The sequence below is a fragment of the Mustela nivalis genome (genome assembly GCF_964662115.1).
Source record: "Mustela nivalis genome assembly, chromosome: 16".
NCBI classification, from domain to species: Eukaryota; Metazoa; Chordata; class Mammalia; order Carnivora; family Mustelidae; genus Mustela; species Mustela nivalis.
Window position 1 is genome coordinate 20,078,274 of NC_139035.1, and position 21,377 is coordinate 20,099,650.

Consider the following 21,377-nt stretch of genomic DNA (forward strand, 5'->3'; position numbering starts at 1 on the left):
TCTCTTGGAATTTCCTAGGAAAACTAATAGATATATGGTTCGTCTGTACTAAGATATGTGTGCGTGTGTGTCTGCGTGGATATCGGTAGTAGGGTCTATCTGTGTCTGTCTGTCTTCATGCCTTTTCTCTCTGGGTCCCAGAGCTGTCCAGCAACCTCCTTTGCAGAGAGTTTGACCAGGAATGGGGGGCGCGGTGGGGGGATGCCCAGAACGTGTCTGAGCAGCCGTGGTGACTGCTAGGATACGCCTGTTCCACACTCACAAGAACCACCCCCACCCCCCCAATGCAAGCTCTCCCTCAGAGCCTGTTTACACTGACTTTAGACACAACTCTAGCAGACCTGGGTGGGCTAAGCATGGAGAAGCAGCAGCCGGGAAGGAGACGGAAAGAGAACCACTACCTTCTCTGACAAGAAGAAAGAGGGAGAAAGTTCAAAGCAGGCAGAGTACAAAACCCACAGTTTAAGGCTACTTTGCTGAAGGAGAGCCAGCTCCCCCATCTCAGAGGCTCCAGGGTGGGGAGGTCCCCGTATTACAGAGGGGGATTGTGATTAAAGATCATGGGAGTGGCCACTAGTCATTAAGTGAAAGTTAAATAAGGTTTGTGATAGATCCTCTATTAAAGTTCAGAAGATTTGCATCCAAAGTGGCTTGAATAGTAAATGTTTTGGCACTTAAAGGAGTATAACCATGGGGAATCTGGAAAAACTCCAGTATGCAAAAGTGGCTTTTCCGCCCAGCCAGAGAGGAGAGGAGACTGTTTTCATATATTCTCATCATCACAGTTTCTGGCCCCCTTCTAACCTGCAACCAGGGAGGGAGTGTTTCTGAAACAGGACCTTGACCTCACTTGAATTATCATATAAAGGACAGGAAAAATTAAATGATGTGTGTGAAAGCTGATTGCTGGTTTCAGATAGTTTATCGTTTCCCTTTTATATCCGAGCCGATGTCATGGGCTCCCAGTATTAAATCTTGGTTTTCCCAAGGGTTAGGGGTCCCTTGGGCATTCCCTGCGGGGGGGGGGGGGCCTGTCGGGAGAGGCAGAATGCTAAGGGCTAGCAGGTGGGCTGCCCACACGTAGACTTGCAGGGAAGAAGCTATTCCAGAGCCTCCCCTGCTTCCATGCCCAGCCACCGCAGCAACCGAGCACTAGGAAGAAGCACTGTGCGATGTGTCTCTTAGCCCAGCGTCCTGAACCTCCTTGGACCACTCCTTGTTTGTTGCATGGAAATTACTATCATCAAGTCTATGTTGCCACCAGGGCCCTTTCCTCCCATGCCCTTCCCATCTGTGATTTCTTCTCTGCTCTCCTTTACCTTCTTATGTTTGGTCCCCAGCACCCACATCTCTGTCACTGGGTGTGCAGTTAAATAGCATCAGACGAGCAAACACACAGGGCAAGTGCTCCTCAGCTCGGCTTCCTGACTCGCTCCCACAGTGCAGTGGGATTTCACTTCCAAAGAGCTGCATTGGCTGTCACCACTGCACAAAGGGTTCGGGGCAATGTCAAGTTCTTTGCCTATTTGCTGGCAGCCCATACCTAGATGGGCAGCTGAAGACCGTGCTGATGATGACAGTCTCTGTAAAATACACATTTCCATGTAATAACTTGGATATATTTTCTTTTTACAGTTACAGGCTTGAAATATGTCATGTAATGCTTGGCTGTGCTTTTTTTTTTTTTAAATCACAAATGTGTATCTGAAGAAAAAAATTGGCACACACCTCCCAGTAACATCACTATAAATAGTATGTGTACGGTGAAAGGAAATTGTATACCTTAAATTGTAGGAACTGATAGACTCTAATGAAACACATTTATAGGAATTACTGTAATGGCATTTATCCTCAATAGGACTTAGACTGTTTCAGTAGAAAAGTCAGCAATAAATAAATACCTGCCTCAAAGTTTGGGGACTCAGCGTTTTTCACTGGAGGGAGCTAGTTGGAGACAACATTGAAACACGCACTGAACTACTCTTTGTTTTTTTAGCATGCACATCTCTGAAAGCCAACAAGAATTCTTCAGAATGCTGGACGAGAAAATTGAAAAGGTAAGAAGTAAAAGAAATGAACCACTTGTTTCAAGGGACATGTGCTAACTGCCTCCTGAGTTCAGGTAATAATGTTCTGATTCCTGTGTCACAAAGCTGTTCTTGTAAGGGGATGGGTAGAGAGCTAAAACAAAAGTCTCCCCTCACACCAAAAAAAAAAAAAAAAAAAAAAGTGACTCTGAGAATGTTTGATCTCTGCTAGAGCATCGAAGATCCCAGGCTTGTTGATCACTAATGAACAGGGGTAGGGCCAAAGAGAGACTAGTCAGAGCCTTTGCCCAGAGACAGAACATCGCTGCCACCACACGTTGTCTGCAGCTGGTACCCTGCTCTCACCCGAGACCATGAGTAAGGAGGTCATCAGTGCCTGCTGACGCCTCCGGAGTGTCCGCTCGAGGCCTCATACCACTCGCTCTTCTCTACAGACATCGCATCTGTGTTGCCGTCAGCGCCTGCTGCGGGGAAATGGCGCTGAGACACGTATTATCTGCTTGTACAGCCAAGGAAACTAAGGCTCAGAATATCTGAATAACTTATCGAGGTTTGCAAGGCTGATCGTGGTCAAGTTGGAATTCCAGCCCACATCTGCCCGGCCCCAAAGCAGAGTCTGCTGAGCCGCTTCTCCCGGAGTGTGGGGGGTTTACAGGGACAGGAAGATCTGTGTGGAAACTGAACCCATACTTAGGATCTCAGAGTACCATATGCTAATCAGCTGAATGAAGTATGGAATATGGTAAGAATTAAAGGCTGACTTCCACACTTGTGGAGTTCAAGTTCATCACTGCAGGGGGTGAATTTTAAATACGACCGTTATAAATCGGAGTAATTCCATTTGAAAACCTTGTCCTGAAGAAGAGTAAAATCCTAAATTCAGAACATAATACAACTATGATGAAGGCATTACGGGCCAGTTTTGCCTTTGGAGTTTTTTCCACTTTAATTTTTATTTATTTTTTATTTTTTGTGGCCCTTTTATCTGAGCATTCCTTCATGAATTCCTAGGTTATGATATGTATCCGTCAATGGAAAATAATAAAGGCCTTAAATTCTTCAGTATTTTAGCAGCAGACACCATTCTGAAGTGGACCTCCGTAAAGAATAGTTGTGTAATCTTCCCATGCACCATTAGAGGACCAGCACATGCTGCCAGTGTGAAAGGTAGAGATGGAAGATGGATTAGAATGGAACTTTAACCTACAGCACTACTTGGCTATGCGTAAATACTCCATTGCATGTAATTTATATTATTCTATTTTTAGAAAGGGAGAGAGGGGGAGTGGAAGGGCAGAGGGATAGAGAGAGAGAGAATATTAAGCAGGCTCCACACCCAGTGCAGAGCCCAACCAGGGCTCCATCTCACGACCCTGAGATCATGATCTGAGCCAAAATCAAGAGTCGGATGCTTAACCCACTGAGCCACCCAGGTACCCCTTTTTTCTTTTTAATTTTTGGTGAAATCCCGACTTACATGTGACTTTTTAAATTGGAAACTTCATCTAGGAATAATTACCAAGCTTCATGTATTGGTTCCAAAACTGTTCAACTTGCCAATAACATTTGTTTTATTAAGAGAGGTAAAAAAAAAAGAATATTTGTTCCCACTATAATGGTGAAAACCTTTTCTTTCTCGGTTTGTTTGGACTTTTTTTCTTCCACTAGCTCTATCGCAATAAGAGGATCTTCTTAGTAGTTCAAGTTAGTCTCTAAAAACTGAAACCTGAATGGTAAGTTATCTTTTTAAACAAAAGTTACAGACCCTGACAAGGCATTTAAGGTGATCTAATCCCATCCTGGTGTGTTTCCATAATTGAAATTCTACCCACTTTTACTCAAAACTGGAATTCATTGTTCCCATCTGAAATCTGATTTCCGTTTTTCCTTTTGCGTCCAGCGTGTAGAATATGATGTGTCTAACACAACAAAAGCAAAGTTTATAACTTCTTCATTTGTTGGATGGAACCTTCCCTAGACAAAGGAGCATTTGTAGATTCAACATAAACAGTATTCTCACTATGGAACACATTTATGTTCAAAGAAGAGCTGTTATGTAATCTGTGACATGCGCCCAGTGACAGATTTCTAGGGGAATTTTCTATCCGGCCTGAACCCGGCTTTCCTGTTTCTTCCCTCTTATCTAAAGTTCATCTCTCTGAATATTATGAGCGTGCTGTTCTGTGTATTAATTAACCATTGAGCCGCCAAGATTAAAGTATTTTTTTTAAAGATTTTATTTATTTATTTGACAGAGAGAAATCACAAGTAGGCAGAGAGGCAGGCAGAGAGAGAGAGAGGAGGAAGCAGGCTCCCTGCTGAGCAGAGAGCCCGATGCGGGACTCGATCCCAGGACCCCGAGATCATGACCTGAGCCGAAGGCAGCGGCTTAACCACTGAGCCACCCAGGCACCCCTAAAGTATTCCTTCTTAATATACACATTTGACTTAATATAATCTTTACGTAGTTTATATAACCAAAATTGGAAATTGAGTTCTTAGAAATTATTTTCCTGACTTTCCATCATTGCTAAATATTTCTTTGGTCCAAGCTAGCCTGAGGACAACCATAAATGCAAACTCAGATCTATTTTTCAGGTTTTATAGAGTTGATTTTAAAAAACAAAAGACAGGGGCACCTGGGTGGCTCATTGCGTTAAGCCTCTGCCTTTGGCTCAGGTCATGATCCCAGAATCCTAGGATCAAGCCCCACATCAGGCTCTCTGCTCATCGGGAAGCCTGCTTCCTCCTCTCTCTCTTTCTCTCTCTCTCTCTCTGCCTGCCTCTCTGCCTACTTGTGATCTCTGTCAAATTAATTAATTAATTAATTAATAATAAACAAAAGACGAGGCACCTGGCTGGCACAGTCAGTTAAGTGTCCAACTCTTGGTTTTGGCTCAGGTTGTGATCTCAGGGCCATGAGATCGAGCCCCACATTGGGCTCCACCCTGAGCACAGGGTCTGCTTCAGACACTCTCTCCCTGTGCTCCTTCCCAGAAGGCGCTCGTGTGCTCTCTCTGTCTCTCTCTCACAAGTAAATAAATCTTTAAAAAATGAAAACACCTCAGAACTTCATGCTGAAAATTGGAGTCATTCTAAGAGGACTTGAGTTTTGAGATTTAATATCTCTCAGAAATGTCCAGAGATTTTTTTTTCTTCCTTCAGTTGATGAGAAGCAAAATTGACTGTGCAGAGATTGAAACTTGCCCTTCCTTGATCTTCCTTTGTACTTACTGAATGTCTGTAGTACATGGTTTCAATTTGCCCTTCAACTCTCAACCAAAAGAAATCTCTGCTGTGTCTCTCTCAAGAGAGATGTAGAAGTACTGTTAGTGTAAAGAAACTAGGACTGTTAGAGGGTCTCATATATAGTGGAAATTAAGCTGGACTGTTCTAGTTCACACCTTCAGCTAGACCAACGTTTTCTAAGACGTTAATGATGTCAAAAAAAAGCGAGTAGCAAAAATGCCTTTAAAAAAACTTACCACTTAGTGAGTACCAGATAGTTACTCAGGATGGAAAATAGGAAATTTGGGATACAAAATATGTAGGTAACAGTGCCTGGCCTTAAGGAGCTCAATTTTAGAAAGTGAATTCCTTTCACAGTGTAATCATTTTGCTGATTGGAGCCCTTCACCCATCAGCCCTTCTCCTCATGAACCCCTGTCACTGGGAGCCAGGCCTTCCTTTACCGGACACAAGTGTTTGTTGGGTCAGGTGGTGGAACTTGAGGTCCCTGAACCAGGGAGCTGGGTCAGCTTCCTGGACCCTTTGTACCATTTCCACTGCCCTGGCAGCTAGAAGGCCAGGACCCCAAGCTACATCTGGGAGAGCTTTGGTCAGGGGAGCAGTGAGAGTTCCAAAGAGCTTGAGAACCTCTCTTTGATTTACTTCTGCATCTCCTTTGTGGAGAGTAAAAATCCTGTGACACACAAGGAGCACTCATTTACTTTTCCCTCATTATGTTTTCCTCGGATATTCAATTGGAATCTGTGGTTATTTCTCCTGACAGTTCACAGACTCCCAAACCTTACGAGAAGTGGGGACATCCACCTAATTTTGCAACGGAAGAAAATGATGCTTTACTGCAGAGCAAGATAATGACTTTAAATTCTACGCTTTCATAAATTTTAAATTCTACTCATTTCAAATTTTTAAATTCTACTCATTCATATTTAGAGAAGATGATATCTAGATTGTTAAAAGTCAGACTCATGGGGGAGAATCTGAATATAGTACCAAAGACAGATCACATCACCTTTTTTTAAAGATTTTATTTATTTATTTGACAGAGATCACAAGTAGGCAGAGAGAGAGAAGGGGGGAAGTAGGCTCCCTGTGGAGCAGAGAGCCCAAGGCGGAACTCAATCCCAGGACCCTAAGATCATGACCTGAGCCGAAGGCAGAGGCTTAACCCACTGAGCTACCCAGGGGCCCAGATGACATCACATTTTAAGTAATGCTTTCTTCTGTACATTTGAATTTACAGGTTAGAAGTCAGAAAGGTAAATACATTTTTAAGTGTCTACAACAATAGGACCTTCTCCAGGCAAAAACAAGGATGTATGTTTTGTTCTACGAAGATATAAGAACAGCTGATGACCAAGGAGCCTTTTGCCCTCTCAAAGACAAGTCTTTTTATTTTTTTTTTTTTTTTAAGATTTTATTTATTTGAAAGAGAGAGGGAGAGGGAGAACAAGTGGGGGGCGGGGCAGAGGTGCTCTGAGCCCAGTGTGGGGTTTGATCCCAGGACATGACCTGAGCCTGAAGGCCAAAGCTTAACAGACTGGGCCACCCAGGTGTCCCATGACGACTCTTCATATTAAATAAAGAATGTCTCAGTACAGCGCCGTTTGCACCTGATTAGTTTTTCACAAGCAAAACTTTGTAAGCTTTGTTAGGCTGTGAGCATCTTTTTGGAATCTTACCAGAGTGATAGAGACTCTCCCTATAAAAATGCACATATCCTGTACACAAATTTCGTAAGTAAATTGTCAGGGTTGGATCATTCCCTAGAACCTGTACCTGGGCCCCAGGCCTAGAACCTGTGGATTTCTTCATGATGCCTTTCATTGGTGTGCTTCCCTCGGAGGTAGGACCTGTCTGTACCCATGAACCTTAACTAGCAATGATCCAGATAGATCTCTGGTTTTGAAGACTAGGAAACTCCACAAAAACCCATTCTCCTTCTTTCCTTACTGCCCTTCCTTCTCAAAAGTGGCTGAGAACCCGTGACCCTCCGAGCACGAGCGGCCCACACACCCACTGCTTAAATCTTGCTTATTCCTCGGTGACCCTGAGACTCTGCCGCTATCGACTGAAATTACTCATTATAACCTTTTGAGGGAATGTAGAAGAGCGGCTCTGGATTTAAAATCGGCTGATTTTAAAGGACATTTGTTCATCAATAGACCTGTACATCTATTTAAAAAGTACAATAGTGCTTTTATTTAAAAAGTACAATAGACCTATACATCTATTTAAAAAAAAAAAAATCATTCACACTTAGAAAATGTCTGCATTCCTGATCCCCTTGGCCCTAGAACTGACCTAGCTGGTGAGAACGAGCACGTCTGCATTAGAAGTTTATTTCAAGGGCTCTTCCTCTGAATATTACATCAGCTCAGTCTGAGCCATATCTTGAGTCCCTGTGTCGGAGATCAGAAGGTGTTTGCTTTTCACCTGGTGAAGAGAGTGACTAGCATGTAATTTACGAACCGTGGTGTTTCATTCTGTATATAAACTATCCCCTTAGGGGACTGTGTAACCTCAGAGTTGCTATAGAATCAGCTACAATGTGTACTGGATACAGCTGATGATGGGTTTTCCTCTCTGGGCGTGTGTTTGAAGGCCTCCTTGGTGCCTGCTAGGAAGAGAAACATAGGCCTGTAGTATCAAATCCTAAGGAATGTTCCACAGCCCGCCTGCGTGTGCAGAGGAAATCACAGGGTGTACCTCACGTCTTGCTTTTCACTTTTAGCAACAGCCAAGGCCCCTCTCAGCCCTCCGCGCTGGTTTAGGGAGGCTTGCCCACATGTACATTTTGCAAGTGGGCTGGTTTGCCAATATCATTTCATTAAATAATTTTTTTGTTCCGCACTGAGCATAGTATGGCCTTGCCTTTGCTCATAATCAGACCCTTCCCTGTGGCCCCTATCCCTCCATCCCCTGCCTTGCCTTCTCTCTCTTCTGTGTGTAACTTTCCTTATTCATCAGCCAAATGAAAGCTGTGATTACAAGGGTAAGGATGTGACTCAGTCCTGGTTTGTTTTTCTCCCTCCTGAAGAGTCGTGACGCTAACGTTGGTGTAGGAACCACTGGGCTGCGATCCTAAGGTAGCTGATCGTAATAGATGGCGTGACCAAGGAAGATAAAGCAGGCAGCGAGCCCAAAAGAAATGAAACAGTCTCTGCCCACTTTCTTTTTTCTGGAGGGCTTGATTTTCGGAGAATCCTTGAGGTACTTTCTGCCAGATGGGCTCTTAGGGAGCAGCAGCGGAGAACAGTTCAGATTTTGGAATGATGAGAACCCTGCCCTGCTTAGGAACGAAGCCTCGCTGGCAGTAGTGTGGGGCACAATCAGGAGATGGTGTCATTTTGCCGTGGGTGCAGTAGTCCAGCAAGGGAGGGCAACCCAAGGTACCACTCGGAGCAGAGACACAGTGATGCTGGTGTGCGTCATTCCCTTGACGTGCTCCCATTCCGTTCCTCCTTCCTGTCTTCTTCCTGGGCTGTTCCTTTCTCTGTGTGTCCGTTCTTTGTTTGGCGGCCATGGGTATCATCTTAGCCGTCTGGGCTAAGATTTGTCTTTGGGCCTATCTGTGTTTGTTTCCCCGGAACCTAACACAGGGCCTGGGACGGAAGACATGCTTAGCAAACTCGTTAGAATGAGGGAATGATACAGATAAGACCGTGGGGGCTCAGCAGAAGCAAACAGAGGAAGGAAGCGTGGTCAGGCAGACGCCTCCAGCAGGAGGTTCAGCAGGATAGGAGTTCTCCACCAAGAACAGCGCCAGAGGGAGACAGCAGGTGCAGAGCCAAGACCTGCCTTGAGAGAGGCAGCACCGAGGAAGAGAAAGAGCCTGTGCTTCCGACCAGGGGTCAGACCTGAGAACCAGCTCCAGATGTAGCTGTGTGGCCCCATGCTGATAGTTCGACCTTTCTGATCCTCTCACGGCTCCTTGAAAATTTGCATAATAATACCAACTTGTCTGGGAAATTAGAGATGTTACAAGTTGTCTAGCAGAGAGTTTAGTCTGTTGGACATGCTTGAAGTTGTTTGTATCCTTATCATCAAGGCCTTTTGTAGAGATGGTGGGGGACAATGAGGGGGCTAAAACTGAAACTGAAAATGCAGAATTTAATAGTTTGAATTTTGCACGAGCAAAAGTGCCTTCCTGTGGTACAGAGGTCTCCTTAGAGGTAGAGTATTAGAAGGGGACACCTTTCCAGTGTGCGCTGACCTGCCTAACTTCTGTGTGGTATAAACGTGTTCAGGAATTAGAGTCATGTGGCCATTTTTAGAGCCATTAAATAACCTTGTGCTAGCTTTTGAGCTGTGATTACAGAATGAGTCGGTGAGTCAGTAGCCTGGGTAGAGCTAGATCCCTATATAGATTTTTCGTGTTTGGAGGGTTCATTCTTTTTTAACTCTTGTAGGTTTTTTAAAATGTGCTTTTATAAATAGCAATACCAGCCTCTAAATGCTTGTGACAACAACAAAAACAACAGAAAGTTAGGAAAGGGATCTCTCCCCCAAAATCATTGAAACAGTAAAACTGACTTCTTTTGATTCATTTAATGAACATAACTGGGATATGTTCTCCCAGACCCAGAAATGGGCCAGGGGCCATAAGGGGTGTGTAATTTAAAAGCTGGGTTCTTGCCTTCGGGGAACTTCTAATCCAGAAGCAAAGTTTCGAGTTGAGAGGAACTTAAGAGAATATCTTATCCGATTGCCCTCCAACTCTTGAAAATTCCCACTAAGGGAATCCTCTGTAGCACAGAATGACACATGCCCATTTATATCATTCGGGAAGGAATTACGAAGCATATTGTGTTCTGCACATGTGCTGAAAGTTTTATTCTGAGATAATCTTGTTATTAATGGATACTTATTCCTCCCTTTGAAGTTCCGTTGAGTGGAGACCGACTCTTTTTCATTCCTAGAAGCAGCATTCCTGGGGCGGACAGTTCTTGAGTGCCCTCTCTTAATCCCATTTTCCTGCATGGATTCAAAAGAGGAGTACCCAAATTCCTTAAACTCCTATTCCCAAAATTGGTTGTTGGAGGTTTGGAGATATTGAATCATACCCTGCCTCCCTTCTGGGTTCTTGAACAAACTGAAAACTAACACAGGGATCCAGGTGGCTGTCATGGATGGCTGACCATATTAATGAGCCTCATCATTCCCAAGTGCAAGGTTTCTTGTAAACTAGTTGGAATACATTTGCAACACTTAAACATAGAAAGGATCTATAGCCAGATTATATAAAGAAGTAGTATTAATACAAACCAATAAAAATCAGGGATGAAACTTCCGGGTCTGTATCCTTGAAATTGTTTTACATCTGTACAGTAAAGTTTACTGAAGCATTCTGTGTTTGAAAGCAAAAAAAAAAAACCACAAAACCAAACAAAAAAAAAAACCATGAAGGCACTGGAAGCAGCCTAAGTGTCTACCTTTAGAGGAGTGAGTAGATGGAACTGTAGGATGCTGCAGTGCAGTGTTAGACAACAGTTAAAAGAAATGAATCAGGTGTGTAAATAGAGTGTATAGATTGAAACCATATCATTAAGTGAACAGAGGAATATGCAGAATGATAGAAAAGAAAATGGTATGATTCCATCCCGCTTTAAAAATGTAAAAATGCGGGCACCTGGGTGGCTTGGTGGGTTAAAGCCTCTGCCTTCGGCTCAGGTCATGATCTCAGAGTCCTGGGATCAAGCCCCGCATCGGGCTCTCTGCTCAGCGAGGAGCCTGCTGCCCCTCCCTCTCTCTGCCTGTCTCTCTGCCTACTTGTGATCTCTCTCTGTCAAATAAATAAATAAAATATTAAAAAAAAAAAAGTAAAAATGCCATATATTGTTTAGAGATGGACATTCAGCCAGTATTTGTGAAGTACCAGCTGTATACCATGCACTGATACACACACATGTACACATGTGTGTATGCACACATCAGTCTGGTAGATTTGTATGTATTTATAAATGGCATCTGTTTGTATCTGCTATATATTTGAACACATCAAGTATAGGTTATTTGATAGAGTAAAAATATGAATATCAGAGTATCAAAAATGAGCTGGAGGGTCACATACTAACCCCATGACCAGTGCTGCACCTGGGGGTGGGGGAGGGGGAATGGAGACGGGACAGCGATTTCATCAGGGCCGAGTGTTACAAAATATTCCTGCTTCTTATATCCAAGTGATAGAAATACAGTGTTTGTTACGTTCTTTTTACTCTTCTATATCTTCTCAGTTTCTCAAGATTAACTGAAGTCTGAAAAGAGGACCTTGTTTATGACAAAATGTCTAGTGGGGAAAAGATTCTGTAGTTTAGTGGTCACGAGTCCTGCTCCCACTTTCCTCCACATCCCAGCGTGTGCAGTTCGGTGGAAGACGGCCGACAAGCTCTAATACACGGGCACTGAGAAACGCTCTAAGTCACCCGAAATAGCCGTGTTTTCGACTTCCTGTGAAATCATTATTCCCAAGGATTCTGGTAGTCACGACCAGAGATGGCGTTGACTTCTGTTCATTGTTACTCTCATTGGCCAGTTGGCCAAATATGCGACAATCCTTAATTTCAGTAGAGCTTCCCATTAGGCTAAAGAGTCCCCACAAATCCGGTCACTTCTGCTTGCCCCAGCCTGCCATGTGTCCTCTGGACCTCCCTCAGTTGTCATGCTTGCAGAATGCTCATTCCCAGGAAATGTTTACGTTCATCAGGCCAGGGGGCCCCTCAGGATCCATAATGAAGTCCCACAGACCCTGCTTTCCCTTCTCTTTTAGGCTGCAGCTTGGCCACCTTGGCCATGTCCTGGATGAGGAGGGAAGCCACATGGACATGTTCTCCCCATCTTGGGGCCCAGGACACCCACTGTCATTGTCCTCTGGGCCTTCTCCACCTCCTATCTGGCTAATCCACTGTTCTCTGCCTTTTATAGGCAGGGACCTCCCACCAGGAGCTGTGGTCTGTCCCTGGCCAGATGCATGTGCTTTCTATTCTGAAAGCAAAGAGAAAGGGAAGGGATGGTGAGCACTGATCCAGCAGACAAGGTCACTCCTCTCGGTGGGGAGGAAGAAAAGGAACCAACGTTTCACACGTTCTCCTCACTAGTCTGCTAGCTTATGAGCCGTAAGAGGGGCAAACCCAACATCCTCCATTCTGTTCACGTATGACTGTCTGGGTCGGTCACCATCCAGAGGGCCTCAGGGTGGGCCAGAGGGTGGTGATGAGAAAGGGCCTGCTGGGTTCCCTAATCCAGTGGGAGAGCTAATAACCATCTGACTCCTGACTGTTCTCAGTTAAAAACTGCAAGGAAAGGAAGTGGGTACTTAGTCTCACTTGTTTATGACAAGTTTATGACTCTTAATTCCGAGCATGCTCAATACACATCCTAGGGTATAAGCAATTAGTTCCAAACAAAGAGCTCTCAAGAGTTTTTCTGGAAGACACATCTTTGTCAAGAGGCATAGGGATTGAAATCCCAAACTTGCTGAAGCCATTGTCCTGAAGGAGGTGAACCCCAGAGAAGCCATGAGGCTTCATGTCCTAGAGGAAGTGAATCCTAGAAGGAACCGACAAGGCTTCATGTCCTAATGGAAGTGAATCCTGGAGGAGACCCATGAGGCTTCAAGTCTAGAGGAAGTGAACCCTAGAGGGGACCCCATAAGGCTGAACCTACCAAGTAGATTGACCTGGCCTGGGGGTCAAGGGATGGTACTTAAATCTTAACTCTTACACCTGAAAATACACTAAGACATCCCTTGAATTAAGTCCATCAAACGGCCTGGAAATCTTGCACAAAGAATTCCACAGAAATTTATGTTATAGCTATTTATCATTAGAAAGAATGGGTTACTACAGGGAAAAATTTATAAGGTAACATTAAGTGGAAAAAAAAAAGTATCTATCATAGCATTGAAACTATATAAAAATGACAGATATACAAACAGATTTAAATGAAACTTTGGAAACTCTCCAACTTGTTAGGTAGATTATAGGAAAATTTGATTTTGATTGATGGTTTTCTTATTTGTAAAATAAGAACAATTTTATAAAATGACATTTTAGAAGAGAACTCTGGCCCCATCTTGAGAGAAGTGCCTCTCAAGATGGAAATTATGTCTGTTGCTTAAGCTTCTAGGAAGAGGGCCAAACCTTTGACAATGTTAGCCTCTGAACCCACTGATGGTAATTCTGTTCCCTGAGCCAATCCAGCTCACCAAACAAGAATGGCTTTTACATGTTTCAATGGTTGGGAAAAGCAAAAAGCAGAGTATACTTTCTGACATGTGAAAAATTACGTGAAATTCCAGTTTTAGGGTCCACTAATAAAGTTTTATTGGAACACAGCCACGCTCATTCTTCTTTTATCTATGGCTGCCTTCATGTTTCCAACAGCAGAACTGAGTTGCAACAGAGACCGTATGGAACCCAAAGCCTAAAATACTTGGCCCTTCGCAGAGAAAGTTGCCAACTCCTGCCCTACGATGGCAGTTCACTATGGCCTAGAGATACGAACCTCTCAGCTTTATCCTCATTCCTGCTCACCTCCTAGGGGCGGCGAAGGAACATCATTGAAGTCCTCTGAGGGCCAACGTCTTGAGAAACGTGCCTTCAAGCTTCTAAAATACCCTCCGTTTTGTTCGTAAAATGAGGATTCGGGTATAATAAACACTCCGTGGGGGCTTTAAAGCCGTGCGGTTAATACTTGTTCTCTCTTGGGAATGAAAAGCTCAGTATGCTGTGACTGTTGTCCCTGCTGCTCTTATCGTGGTGATTACGCCTCTGTCTGGTCAGAGAAACCAGCAGAAGCTGTCACACTCCTACTGCTCTTTAGAAACGAGACCTTTCTCCAACCGAAATAGTAACGCATAAGTCTAATTAGAATAAAGCTCATTAGAAACAGAGATGGCCATTAATGCCTTGACTGATTTTTCTAATGAAGTAAGCCGGAGGAGGAGACTTGAACTGCATGGCGAATTATTTTTGCTTTTCTTTGGCATTTCCTCAAAACTGTGGCTAGAAATTTTTCTTGGACTGTTGGCGAAAACGCTGCTGGAGCAGTGACTGGGAAGGCCCTGCCACTTCCAGCCCCGAGAAAGCCAGGAGAAGGCGCCTGCTTTGGCCCGCTGCCCCGCGAAGGGATTGGGGGCTTTGTTCCACTTTTCCTGCCTCCTGCCTCCACATCCTGGGTGCTGGGTTCTAGCTCATCACGCACAGGTGGTCAGGCTGTAGCGTACAGCTCTCCTGGCATGGCCTAGGTGTACTCCTGGTTCAGGGACAGAGCTTTTAAATTGTCCTGATTCCCGTGGAAATTTGGATCCGAGGTTGCCTCTGGATGGTGATGCCTGGAGGAAAAGGTCGGGGGAATGAAAGGTGTTTGGGGGCAGAGCAAGGAGATGGCCCATTAAATTTCTGCACCAAAATGCAGTCGCAGCAGTTGTGTTTCCTGAATCAGGGTGTTCTTGGGCACCCGCAAAGCCACAATGCGGGATAGAAGTCTGTCCAGGAGGCCAAACTAAGTCAAGAAACTGAAACTCAGGATGCCCATGATGAGGAAGAGAGAGGAGGAAGATGAATCATATCAAGGAGGCAGACGGAAAGCAGGAGGATCAAAATAATGCACAGGCCAGAATCTAACAGTGGCTCCTCGTGTCATCCGGAGGGGTAAAGGAGGAGAGAATGAACACTTGCGTTGGTCAGTCAGTCAGTCAGCAAACCAGGGCCTGTTTTATGAGGAGTGTCGCTCACAGTACAAGACAGAAACATTAAAACAAGCTTCTGTAATGAGCCCCCAGTACAAAACTTAATGTTTGCCTTCTGCAAATATGAGTCTTCCCTAAAATATTTAGTTTTCTGGCCCCTTTGCAGTACCAGTGAGGTTTTTAGTCAGAACTTTGTGACAACAGCAAAGACTGAGTTTAAGACTCCTGGCTGAATATTATAAAAAGAGAACCAGACTGGGAATGCCAACTGGTGCAGACACTATGGAATCTGTACGGAGGTTCCTCAAAAAATTAAAAATAGAAATACCATATGATCTAGTAATTGCACTACTGGGTATCGACCCAAAGAAAATGAAAACACTAATTTGGAAAAAATAAAAATAAAAATATATATATATGTAAATGTATATATAACCCTCTGTTTATTGTAGCATTATTTATAGTAGCCAAGATGTGGAAGCAACCCAAATATCCATGGGCAGATGAGTGGACAGAGACGATGTGGTGTGTATATATGTGTGTCCATATGCACAATGGAATATGACTCAGCCATAAAAAAAAGAACGGGATCTTGCCATGGACAACAACGTGGATGGATCTAGAGAGAATCATGCTAAGCGAAATAAGTCAGTCAGAGAAAGACAAATACCGTATGATTTCACTCATCTGTGGAATTTAGAAACCAAACAAATGAACAAAGAAAAAAAGAGAGACAAACCCAAAAACAGACTGTTAACTATAGAGAACACACAGATGGTTGGGGGGGGGGGGATGGGGGAAATAGGTGATGGGGATTAAGCGTTCATTTTAAATGATGAGCACTGAGTAATGTGTAGAATTCCTGAATCACTACGTTCTATACCTGAAACTAATATGACACTGTATGTTAACTATACTGGAATTAAATTTTTTAAGAAAGGGACAGCTGGTGTTCCTATTACACTGGCATTAGATGGACACTTCTAATTTAGCTGTCCAGATGCACATTTTTTAATCAAAACATAAAACTACATTTGCCTTGTCCAAAAATAAATAAATAAATAAGAGGGAGAGAAAGAAAACCAGACATGATTCTTTATGGGGTTTACATAAGTATTACTTATATAAATGAGAATGCTAAGTAGTGGACCTGGGGTTCTGATATCAGCTTTTATTCCCCGCCTTGCATTCCTGCTGCCCTCGGCTAAATTCCAGGCTCTTCTTGGGACAAGTCTGTGCCGCAGTCTCTGCTGATGCTGGTGTTCAAAACTCACTCTTTATCAGCTGTGTTGTTGAAGAGGACTGCTTCTTCTAGTGCAGTCCGTAAAATGTTGACAACTTGCTTTACTTATTAAAGTCCAAGACACTTCCCGAAAACATCACGTAATAGCCTCCATACACACACACACACAGCAGTGCCTCCCTCCAAACGCCTGAGTAGTCATAACCATCGTAACATGAGCCACATGAGGATTCCAGTAAATACCAAAAAAGACAAGGATGAATGAGACACGTCCTGCTGCCTAGAGTAAGGGAGGCAAACATTTTGGCTAAAATCACTATAAAGCATGGTGGTCTAGAAGGGAAGAGATTCTCCCTGAGCAACTGAGGGAAATGAAGAGAATCATAATTTAATAATCATCATCACTTGAAGATACGATGTTGGAACACCATCGTGACGACTGAGTGGCCGCTAGAGACAGCTGGCGGGGGCGGGGTGGGGGGCGGTCTGCGATGAGGTAACAATATATGTGAGAATGCAGTTGGTGTCCAAGCAGGAGCTGCCTGGGACACGGGGTGATTGTTCCTGTCATTTGTTTATGTGCCTCTTTGGTCCCAGAATGTGCCTGAATCATACCTTAGTAACCACTTTTTTTCTTTGGAATATTTGATTGAGGTTTTTTTTTTTTTTTCATGCCTAGTCAAAAGGTTACAATGAAAATATTTGTACATATACTTCTGAGAACTTTATGAAGATATCATTTAGGTGGCATAAAATTTACTCATTTTATATGTGCAGTGCAGTAATTTTTTAGTAAATTTACTAAATGATGCAACCAGCACCACCTTCCAGTGTTAGAACATTTCCGTCACCTCAAGAAGGTCTCTCCTGCTTGCTTACACAATCCCCATGCCCATCTCCAGGCCCAGGGAAACAACACATATATTTTTTAAAAACATATCTTTGGGGGTTCATCTTTGAGATTGATTTCAGTGATTGCTGTCATAAAGGGTATGAACATTTTTATGATTCGTGATAGGTATTACCAAGTTACCCTTCAAAGCTGCTATACTGTTCGACATCACTGCCAGCAAGCTTGGAGAACTACCTTCCACTGCATACTTTCAAGAATTGGGTGTCGCTGTTTTTTCAATAATATCTAATTACTTGATTTATATATTTTGATCAGTGAAGCAGACCATCTTTCTATTTATGTGTTCACTGGTCTTACATCATTCTGAATGAGTTTCCAGTTTGTGCCCTTCCCTCTTACTGTCCATTTTTTATTGGTATGAGCTTCTCCTATAACTTACAACCTATGGACAGGTATGCTACAGGTATTTTTCCCATTAATGGCATTTGCCTTTTTATTTTATTATTTTTTGCCCTGCAAAAGTTTGTCTTCACGTGATCAAGTACGTTCCTCTTTTTATCTTCTTTCTTGCGACCTTTTTCTATTCCTTTGTATGAGTTTATTTCCCTCTTTCCCCTGAGAGCTGTTTCCCTCTCCAGAACTCTTGTTAAGATTTAGCACATCCATTCTCTTGGAATCTGTCATTCCTGGTGATTCCTTTTGTCAGCTCCTGAATTCTTACCTCTCTTATGCTGTGTATCTGGTATATTTTATTCTGTGCAGGTGATATTCTTGATGGGTCCATTTTAATGAGATCATGGGGAAGTGGCACCCTTATAAGGCAGAGACCTAGATAGAGCCATGTTATTTACAGGTGCGGAACCAAGGGATGATGTCATTCTGGGAAGAATCATCCTCTGGTCCCAAAGGCCTAGATTAAGCCATTCTTTGGGAATTACAAAAAGGCAGAGTTTGGGTCCAGCTGTTGAACGGTGTCATGGACAGCTTGGAAAACCATCTGACATTTTCCATTCTATAAGAGAAGGCTCCCAGTCTGGAATGGGGTAAAGGGAGGCCCATCCTACATTAGATGCAAGGTCAGAGGGGAAAACCTCTTAAGTCCCCTTTCAACTCTGAAACTTAACAACTCTAGATATTTTTCATCCTTTCGCTTGGGCAACAAATACTCATTGAGCATCTCCCATGCGGCTTACACTAGTCTTGAGTCCTGAACACGCAGCACTGCATGAAACAGTCTCTGCCAACCTGATGTTTCTATGCGAGAGAAAAAACAGCCAATAAAGAAAGGAATTAATACATTAATGTCAGGAAATGAGAAGTAATATAAATAAAAATGAGGAGAGTAAGGGAAATGCTATTGTGTATAAGGCATTCAGGGAAGACAGTGAGGTGGCATTGAAGCGGAGATCCAGAAAATGAGAAAGGATGGATGTGGGGAGGGCTGAGGCAGGGAGAGCCAGTCAGGACGGAGGACGAGGGACAAGCACCCAAGCATCTGGCTTGTCTGAGGACCTGAAAGCAACTGATTGATTCAGCGGTGGCCCGGTGTCTCACCCCGGGTTTATTCACTCCCGCATCTGTTGATCATCGTTAGAGCTCTAATTTATTAATTACCTCCCTCCCATGTGCAAAGCTTTGCCAAACACCTTATGTGTGTTACTTCTAATTCCTTCATCAACACTGTGTGTTGGGTCTTACTGTTCCCATTTTACAGATGGAGAAATGGAGACTCGCTGCATCTTTTTAGTAACAGCCATATGGTTCTGATCTACCCCACTGGAAAAATACTCAGTTCACAGCTGAGTGTTATGTACTTGAGGCACATGTTTTGGGCTGAACACACACAGGTCTACAGAAATGTACTGGAGACTCCCAAGATAAAACCACACCCGCAACTGGGCAGCCAGTCCTTGACTGTTTGTCTCCTTAAACTTAAGGAGATAAGCACTGTAGGTACTTTGGAAAACGATTCTCTTGTTTGAAGTCAGTCCTTGAATCGCCCCTTTAGCAGAATTTAAAATTAGGATAATGGTCTTCCCTTCTCTGTTGCTTAATATCCCTAATTCCTAGGATATTGAAATTCTGGAAATTTCAATAAACAAAAATCCTCACCTTAGAACCTTGGAAATGTATATTCTGGGCTGACAGAAATTTCTTTACCTTTCCAAGGAGATAGCACAGACAGCTGATGAGGACACGGAAACCTGTACAGAGTAGGGGTGTGGCCATGGGCTAGAGCTCTTCGAGATTTTCGAGTCTGTACCATGATGCCCCTGTGGGTCTTCAAACAGCCCTTCAGCAGCCCTGGGACTTTCTGGCCCTGCAAGGGCCTCGTCGGAATCTTTTTCCCTGTAGCTTTCAGTGGGTCCTTTGCACAAGGGTGGAATTGTGTCCCCCGGTCCCAATTCTGACTGTGGGAAGCATCTTTACAGACGTCCCTTTTGCAGACCCTTTACGGGGAAGGACTCCCTCAGTAGGAGGACTGCCTGTCCGTCCTCCCAAACCCAGCCGACTCCCTCCTCTGCCTTCTGACAGCTCAAGGTTTTCAGGTTCTCTTTTTAGTTCTTTATACATTTACATGAGACGTGCAGTTGTGTTGTAGAAGGCCTGCCCGCATGAGGGTGGGGTGTTCCCTTGGCAGTTCTCGGGTTTCCCCATCCTTAGAAGGGCGCCGGCCCCCTGGCAGCTCTTACCCTCCAGACCTTTAATTTCCAAATCTTCCATCCATGAAATATTTGGTTCTCGGAGCTGCTGGCGGGTGATAACAAGCAGGGACCTGATTGCCATTTGAGTTCAGTTGTCAGCCCACTGCAGTCATCACAAAAAGGGGGAGGATGAACCCTGTGGTCTTGGGCCCCTTTGAGGTTTCCCTCCAGGTAACACAGCACCACTCCCTCGACAGGGTCGGTGTCAACAGTCAAGCAAATAATGTCTGCAAAGCACCTGATGGCATTTTCTTCCTCCTCCTCAGAGGGATGATAATTTCCAAGAAGCAAATGCTCAGGAAATGATTATTACAGTCTCGGGTCTGCACAGACAGCTGATGTGGGTTTGTCCCTGAAATGCTCCTGCTGCGTTAATACCACATTAGCGGCCAAGCCTTTTATTTGCGGCGTCGTTCAGATAGAAGGAAAGGGCCTTAGGTGTCTGCCACAGAAGTTTTATCCGAGGGCACAGGGTTCTGGCCCGTCTGAGGTACAAGGCTGCGGGGCGGGAGGAAGGTGTCGCCGCCATCTCTCCGATCACAGTGTATGACCACAGTCCTCACTCACCGACAGCCACAAGGAAGGAGGCCCCTGTCCCCCTGTGGTGGGGCTGGTCAAACACGGGGTGTATAACAACAGCGACCACAGTGAAAGCAGCAGCAGTGACCTTGACTACCTGCCACACACTGTTTTCCCATCGAATCCTGATCACAACACTGAAAGAGAGAGACCACGATTATCCCCAGGAAACCAAAGCCCGGTGTTTTGCTTGCTGTCACACAACAGTGTGTCTGTCCGCATATATGCTGGATATGTCCTCTTCCCTTAACGAATAAAAACTGCACGAGCCCTGCCTTTCCCCTCCAGCTAAACACCTGGTGCCCGCCGGCACATCTCCTGCCCGAGCCTCACGAGTTGAGGATCCGTGGACAGCATCGCCCAGTCTGCTTCTAGCATTGTGCTGGTATGCCTGGATGGGTCCTGTTTCTCCCCCTGAAGGCTGAACCTCAACCGCCAGGGTCCATGAGGTTCTCCTTTCCAGCTCTCCAGCATGCGGCTCTCCCAAGGGGTCTGGGCCAAGGCTAGGATGACATTCACGTGGGCGACATCACCAGGGAGACTGCTGATGGGTGCTGAGTGCAGGCTTCTCTCCTCGCCAAGTCAAGTCAACCTGGAGGACCCGGGGCTGCAAGTCGCGGGGTGGGGTGGGGGACCAGACCATGCCCCCTAGTGAGTCACGTTCGAGGAGAACAGGCAAGCTGGGGCCATTTAGCGTGGGAGCTGGCGACCTCTCGTGCTCTGCGGGCCCCCGCGAGACTTCACGGTGTGGCAGCGTTTTTTTTACCAAACACATCGGCATACGCACTCCACATGTACAACGTGTACAAAAGGCTGTGCTGGGCACCATTCCATCACGTTACGACTATTATTAACTTGTTGAATCTTCAGAAGCGTGTGAAGTGGGTATTGTTGTTTTCTTCACCGAACAGATGGGGAAACCGAGGTACAGAAAGGGAACGTGATAGAGATGCCAGAGTTAGTAAGTCACAGAGCCAGGATGCCTGCCTGGCCGGATGGTACAGCCCTCGTT

General features: G+C 44.5%; 1 protein-coding gene across 1 annotated transcript in view; it reads left to right on the top strand.

The window, feature by feature from the left end:
- The window catches only part of LOC309849910 (uncharacterized protein C1orf21), a 224,161-nt gene that overhangs the window by 199,179 nt on the left and 3,605 nt on the right, over positions 1-21,377 (top strand). Inside the window, exon 5 of the mRNA XM_082702983.1 lies at positions 1,997-2,057. Within this exon, the coding sequence (XP_082559109.1) occupies positions 1,997-2,057 (61 nt within the window). The remainder of the gene's footprint in view (positions 1-1,996; positions 2,058-21,377) is intronic.